The following is a 7702-nucleotide window of genomic DNA, read 5'->3' on the forward strand; positions in this document are numbered from 1 at the left end:
AGCTCCCTCATTGCCCGCCCCCCAGACCCACCAGAACCTCACCAATGGGCATCAGTTCCATGACCAGCTTGGGGTAGGCAATGTTGGAGCAGCCAATCTCGGCCCCGCAGGCCCGCAGACACTCGGACGGCAACACACAGCCCACGTCATCTGTGTGAGAGATGCCCAGATTTCCACGCCATCCCCACTGCCCCTTCAGACATACAGGAGCACTGGGTGAGCTGCCTCCAGGAGCTCCCGGGGACTCTTACTATACCAGGCACACCCGTCACCCCTCCCCAGACATCTCCGGGGGCTCATCTGGACTCCTGGCCCTTGGCCCTCAGGGCTCCTCTCCTTCCTTGCTCCCCTCTGACCGGATGCCAGCAGCTGGCCTTCCTGCCCTTTCTCCAGCAGCCTCCCTCTCAACTGTGGCCTCTTGGGCCCTCGGGCTGAAGTGGCTCTCCTGGGCCTTCCCAGAAGATGGGCGCCTGCACCTGAAATAAACCTCTCTGCTCTCCTGTCTCTTTTCCTCCCTGATGACTAGGACATGTTTGTGTCTCGCCTCTTCCCATGGTGGGGGATCTGGTGATGCTGGGGACCTGGACCTGCTGTGGCAGCCCCCTCAGCACTGGGACAGGCACACAGCTCCCCTGGTAAGTGAATGGAGGCATCAGTGAATGTCTCAGCCTCAGCCCAGACCTGGACCAAACCCTAAGTGCGGGCCTCCCTAGCAAGCTGCGGAGCAGAACCGCCTAGGGCAGGAACCTCAGCACTGCCCGGGCACCTGTGGGAAGCCCTGGGAGCCTGGCTCTGGCTCTGATGCGGTTCCCGGGGCGGGGGGAGGGGGGGTGCGGGGGCGGGTGGTCTGCTCCTCCACCGCCCACAGCAGCTGGGGTCCATCTCTGCACACAAGCACAGTATAGGTGACAAGTAGCACCAACCTCGTGCTCACTTGTTCTGCAGGAAATACTTTTAAAAAATATGTTTTTATTGATTTTTTTAGAGAGAGAGGAAGGGAGAGGGAAAGAGAGATAGAAACATCAATGAGAGAGAAACATCATCAATCGGCTGTCTCCTGCATGCCCCCACTGGCTCTGTCTGCCCCAAGCCTTCTGCTTGCTCTGCCGGGATCCGGGCACGTGCCCTGACCAGGAATCGAACCAGTGACCTCCTGATTCATGAGCCGATGACCAACCACGGAGCCATGCCGGCCAGGCAAAAACACTTTAAAACGCCTTTGGCTCCGCTCCGCTGGGGTTCCGGCAGAGGCCACGGAGGCCTCTGCGGTGGGGAGCAGCGTGGTCAAGTCCCTAACAGCAGCGTTGATGTTTCCACGCAGACTCGGCACTCGGCCCTCGGGGAGTAAGCACTGCCCCCTCCACATGCCCCTTCTGAAAAGTCCCTTTTTAGATGCCCACTGCAAGGGCAGGGCGTGGCCTCAGCGCCCTTCCTCTCAGTCAGAAGGGCTGAGTCACTCGTCCCCCCACTACCCTACATCCCAGCCTTGTCCAGCCTCCGGAGCCCCAGGTTCCAGGACACCGGCTCCCTGTCATCTCCCAGGCCCCTACCACTCCATGTTTAATCAGATTTGTCCCTCCACCTCCTTGTCCCGGTGATGGTCCTGCCTCCCTCTGCCCTCCTCCTCCCCCCAGCCCCAACCCCATGGCTTCTCCAGCCATGTCGCCTGCTCTCCACCACCACCTCCTCACTGCCTCCCTCCCATTCTCTCCATCCTTTCAGAATCACAGCTCTGTTCATACCACTTACTTCTTAGGATGCCTCCCCACCCCAGCACTGCGCCCGTGGCTTCCTGGGGAAAGTCCTTTGCACAGCATTCGAGCCTCGGTCCCAGCCCTCCCTGACCTGTTTGTATTTTCATACACACCCAGCATTTCGGCTCCTCCACGCCTGTGCTGATGTCTCCTCCTCGGGTGCTCCATCCCTGCCCTTGTTTACCTCCTGCTTCATGGCCAATTGCAAACAGCCCATCCTCTGAGGCTTCCCGCCTCCCTCCCACTCTCCCCAGGGCAGAGTAGCTTCCTCCTAAGGGCTCCTAGGCCAAGGGTTGAACCACAATTGTCTGCTTGCATTTTTACCTTCCCTACCAGACTGGGAGCTCCCCGAGGGTGCACAATGGGTCTGAATCATTTCCCAGTCCCAGGTTCAGGGCTGGGCCCATGAGAGATGGTCTTTGAACATTTGTGAATGAATGAGTGAATAAGCGAGTGAGGAAGGAGGAAAGGCACAGGAGAAAAGAAAGAGAGAAAGGATCCCAGAAAGATCCCTGGAGGAGTTCAAGCCCTGTTTGATCCAGCTTCCCTACCCTACCACCTCCACCCCCACCAGTTGTGCTGAGAGAACTCAGGCACAGAAAGGGGCTTGCCTGGGACACACAATCAGACCAAGGACAGAGCTCAGGGCCCGGCAGGACCCGACCACTCAGGGTGCAGCATTAGAGGGGAGGGAGGGCCCCTCCTGACAAGTCCTGGGCTTGGCCTGGCTGGCTCTGGTGCCTGAGGACCCAGGCCTCCTGGGAGGGACAGATGAGGAGTCACAGCCACATAATAGCTCAGAAAGCCTGAGTCAGGAGGTTCTGCTGAGTTTATGCAGCCTGCTGCAGGCTGCTGGCACGGCACCACCCCGCACCGGCTGGCTCAGTTCACCTCGCTAGTGTTTGTGCTGAACTTCAAGAAAGAACAACCCCTCCTTTATGACAGCAGCAGAGGTGTCGCCACTTAAACAAAGTCCCCTGAATGTGCCAACTCAGGAGTGCACCGTCCCGAACAGTGAGGGCCAGGGCATGGGCAGGCCTCTGGGTGCGCCGGAGCACCAGCTTCAGTGGACGGAAGAGCCGCCCAGGCCTCCACACCGGCACCAGCATCCGCACCCAGCCAAGGGCCCACACAGAAGCCCGGAGGTGCTCCTCTCCTTTTCCCCAAGTCCCCCCTCCCTGCAGCCAATGCCAAGGGCAGCACTGGGCTGAGTGACCAGGAAACTGCACCACCTTGTCGCAGCACGGCCTTGTGAGCAGCAGAGGGAACTTCCAACACCACCACTGCCCCTCTCCTCCTTGCTCACACTTCCTGTGCCTCTCCATCCCACAGTGGGTCAGTCACGCTCTAACTGTGCCACTCACAGTCTCTGCCCATTCGGCTGCCCTCACTCCCACCAGTTTCACCCACACTCCAAGCCTCTGTATTTGCTGTTCCCTCTCCCTAGATCACCCTTCCCTCCTTCCTGAACCAGGAGCACATACTCACTCCTCTCAACTCTGTGGGTGTCTGGGCTCCTGAATCTCAGGGCAACACCCTCAATGACACCAATAACTCTGTGACCAGTGTCTGTCCTGCCTCCCTATGGCCTGGGGCCAGGGAAGCCTGGGGCCCAGCAGTGCCCAGCACAGCAAATGCATGGCAGGCTCTGCTGGTGTTGGAATGACCCCTTCCCAAGCTGGCCACTGGGAATACCACCCGGAGGGCTAATCTAGACCCCCCTCCCCACCAGGCTTGCTCCTCCCTGGGAGCCGTCCAGATGTGGCGTCACAGTTGGGAGCAGAGGGCAGTGCCAGCGGGCTTGAGTCCGGCTCTCTGATCCCTTCCTCTGTGGTCCTGGGTGAGATCCCTCTCTGGGGCTTTCTCCTCTGCAAAGCCTTTCTGGGGACATCCATGGCCACAAACCCAACTTCAACCTAAACTTCACCCCTTACACGAAAACTAACTCAAATAGATCAAAGATTTAAATGTAAAACTATCCAACGTTAAGGAGAAAAAAGATAGGAAACTCGTTGCGACCTAGGGCAAGGGGAAGCATTTTGACTTGACATGAAAAGCATGAGCCATAGAAGGAAAGTGGTGAATTAGACTCATCAAAATTCAACGCCTTTGCTCTGGTTAAGACACCTGTGAAAAGGACGAAAGAAAAGCTACAGAAATGACTTTAGTCAAGTTTCTGACTACAAAATCAATGTACAAAAATCCCTGTGTGTATGTGATACCTTAATTAATAAAGAAATTAAAAAAAAAACCTACTTAGAAAAAAAAAATCCCTGTGTGTCTCTACACTAACAACGAACTACCAGAGAAATTCAGAAAGCAATCCCATTTACAATTATAAAAAGAGTAAAATACCAAGGAACATATTTAAGCAAGGAATGAAACATCTGTGCACTGAAAACTTACAAGCCACTGCTGAAAGAAACCAGGAAGACACAAATAAACGGGAACTTTACTGTGCTCAGGGGTTAGGAGAATTCATGTTGTTAAAATGTATTACAGCCTAAAGCAATCTAAGATTCAATGCAATCCTTATCAAAACTCCAATGGTATTTTTCACAAAAATAGAAAAAACAATTTTTAAATGTTTGTATCAGACCACAAAATACTCCAAATAGCCAAAGTGATCTTAAGAAAGATAAGCAAAAATGGAGGCATCACATTTCCTGATTTCAAACTGTATTACAGCCCTGGCCAGTGTTCCAAGTGGTTAGAGTGTCAGCCAGTGCATGGAAGGGTTGCGGGTTCAATTCCCAGTCAAGAGCACATACCTGGGTTGCAGGTTTGATCCTTGGCCCTGGAAGGGGTACATGCGGGAGGCAGTCAATCAATGTGTCTCTCTCACATCAATGTTTCTCTAACTCTCCCCCCGCCCCTTCCACTCTCTAAAAATCAATGGTAAAAATATCCTCAGGTGAGGATGAACAAAAACAAAACAAAACAACTGTATTACAAAGCTATAGTAATCAAAACAGTACAGTATTGGCACAAAAGCAGATACATAAATAAATGGAATAGAATAGAGAGCCCAGAAATGAACTCATGTATACATACTCTATCACTTTACAACAGAGAAACCAAGAATATACTGTACAGTAGGGAAAGGACAGTCTCTTCAATAAATGGTGTTGGGAAACTGCATAGACACATGCAAAAGAATGAAACTAGAGCCATATCTTACACCATATGCAAACATCCATCAACTCAAAATAGATGAAAGATTTGAACATAAGGCCTGAAACCATAAAGCCCCGGCAAGAGAACATGGGGTAAGCTCCTTTACATCAGTTTTGGCAGTAATTTTTTTTATTTGACACCAAAAGCACAGGAAAAAGTAAACAACAAATGGGACTACTTCTGCACAACAAAGGAAACCATCAACAAAATGAAATGGCAACCTATGTATTGGGAAAAAACATTTGCAAACCATATATCTGATAAAGGGTTAATATCTAAAATTACATAAAGAACTCCTATAACTCAACAGCAAAAAACAAACAAACAAACAAAAACACGAACAAACCACAAAAAAATCTGATTTAAAAATGATCAGAGGAACTGAGTAGACATTTTTCCAAAGGAAAAGTACAAATGGCCAACAGGTGCATGAAAAAGTGCTCAATTCCCTCATCATCAGGGAAATGCAAAACAGAACCACAATCAGCTACCACCTGTACTTCTTAGAACAGTTATCAACAAAAAGACAAGAGATAACATGCGTTGTCAAGGATGTGGACGAAAGGGAACCCATGTGCACTGCTGGTGAGAATGCAAATTGGTGCAGCCACTATGAAAAACAGGGAGGTTCCTAAAAAGATTATAAATAGGACTATCATATAATCCAGCAATCCCACTTCTAGTTTATACATCTTTTTAAAAATATATTTTTATTGATTTCAGAGAGGAAGGGAGAGGGAGAGAGAGATAGAAACATCAATGATGAGAGAGAATCATTGATCAGCTGCCTCCTGCATGCCCCCCACTAAGGATCGAGTCCGCAACCTGGGCATGTGCCCTTCACTGGAATTAAACCCAAGACCCTTCAGTCTGCAGGCTGAGGTTCTATCCACTGAGCCAAACCAGCTAGGGGTAGTTTATACATCTTTAGGAAATGAAGTCACTCCCTCTAAGAGATATCTGCATTCTCATGTTCATTATTCACAGTAGCCAAGATATGGAGACAACCTAACTGCCCATCAACAGATAAATGGGTAAAGATTATATATATAATATATACATATATATAATTTACATATACATGTATATATATATAACAGAGTATTATTCAGCCATGAGAAAGGCAGACATCCTGTCATTTGCAACAACAAGGATGGACCTAGAAGGTGTTATGCTAAGTGAAATAAGTCAGAGGGAGACAAATATTGTATGATAGCACTTATATTCAGAATTTTAAAATGCCAAATTCATAGAAACAGAGATCAGAATGTGGTTACCAGGGGCTAGGGAGTCAGGGGAAAGGGGATATGGTAGCCACAGGGTATAAACTTCCAGTTATAAAATGAATGAGTTATAGGGGTATAATGTACACCATAGTGATTATAGTTAATAATATTATACAGTTGGCCCTTGGCCAATATGGATTTGAACATGGATTTAAAATTATAGGTGGATTTTTTCAATAAAGACTTTAAATGTGTTTTTCTCTTCCTTATGATGATCTTAATAACATTTTCTTTTCTCTAGCTTACTTATTTAAGAATAACACATGCCTGGCTGGTGTGGCTCAGCGGTTGAACGTCAATCCAGGAACCAAGAGGTTTCTGGTTCGATTCCCCTTCAGGGCATGGTGCCCGGGTTGTGGCTCGATCCCTAGTGTGGGGCGTGCAGGAGGCAGCCGATTGATGATGTTACTGTCTCATTGATGTTTCTCTCTATTCCTCTCCCTTCCTCTCTTTCTAAAAATCAATAAAAACATATTTAAAGAATAACGCATATAATCCACATAACACACAACATATGTGTTAATCGATTATTTGTTATCAGTAAGGCTTCTGGTCAACAGTAGGCTATTAGTAGTTAAATTTTGGAGGAATCAAAATTTCTACACAGATTTTTGACCCCACCGGGGGGGGGGGTGGAATTCAGTGTCCCTAACCCCCACATTGTTCGAGACAACTGTATTATATACATAAGGGGGAGAGCTGCAGACCACACACCCGGCAAAGGCCTGGTATGGAGACTATAAAGCGCTCTCAACTCAACAGTGAAACCAGACTATCCAATTAGGAAATGGGTAAAATACATGAACAAACATGTCACTGAAGAACACATACAGATGACAAATAAGCACATGAACATGTGTTCAATGTCATGAGTCATTAAGGAAATGCACGTTAACACCACAGTAAGAGACTGTTACACGTCTATCGGAAGGGCTAAAATCAAATGATTGTGGCAACATAACATGTCGCAAGGCCGTGAAGTTGAATCACTCATACATTGTTGGGGGAAATGTAAAATATACATAAGTTACTATGTATGTGAATGTTCAAAGCAGCTTTATTCATAATAGCCCCAAACTGGAAAAGCAAATGTCCTTCAACAGATGAAATGGTTAAATCACTAGCCCATCCACTCCATGGAGTACCAGTCAGCCACAGAAGGAGCAAGCTACCAACCACTCCCAGCAGCGGAGACAGGTCAGTGGCTGCCGAGGGCCAGGCCTGGGGTGGGCTGTGACTGCCGAGGGCCAGGGCTGGGGTGGGCTGTGACTGAAAAGAGGGAGAGCCTGGTGGTGACAGAACAGTTCTGCATCTTGATTGTGACAGTGGTTACACAGATCTGCACATGAGCTTGCACACATGCACATACACATGAGCACATCGCACCAATATCACCTTCCCTGCTGTGATGTTACTGTAGATAGTTGTGCAGGATGGTACCACTGGGGGAACAGAGAAAGCTACATGCAAGCTCTCTGGGTTTTT

General features: G+C 48.9%; 1 protein-coding gene across 11 annotated transcripts in view; it reads right to left on the reverse strand.

The window, feature by feature from the left end:
- SLC5A10 (solute carrier family 5 member 10) overlaps positions 1 to 7702 on the reverse strand; it is a 77929-nt gene that overhangs the window by 6236 nt on the left and 63991 nt on the right. For 10 of the 11 annotated variants that reach the window (XM_080679962.1, XM_080679955.1, XM_080679957.1 and 7 more), the window contains one exon: positions 43 to 150. The exons of the other annotated variant lie outside the window; for it this stretch is intronic. In XM_080679962.1, coding sequence (XP_080536088.1) covers positions 43 to 150 — 108 coding nt within the window. The remainder of the gene's footprint in view (positions 1 to 42; positions 151 to 7702) is intronic. 11 annotated transcript variants of the gene reach the window in all.

Source organism: Plecotus auritus (assembly GCF_963455305.1).
Source record: "Plecotus auritus genome assembly, chromosome: 7".
Taxonomy (NCBI): domain Eukaryota; kingdom Metazoa; phylum Chordata; class Mammalia; order Chiroptera; family Vespertilionidae; genus Plecotus; species Plecotus auritus.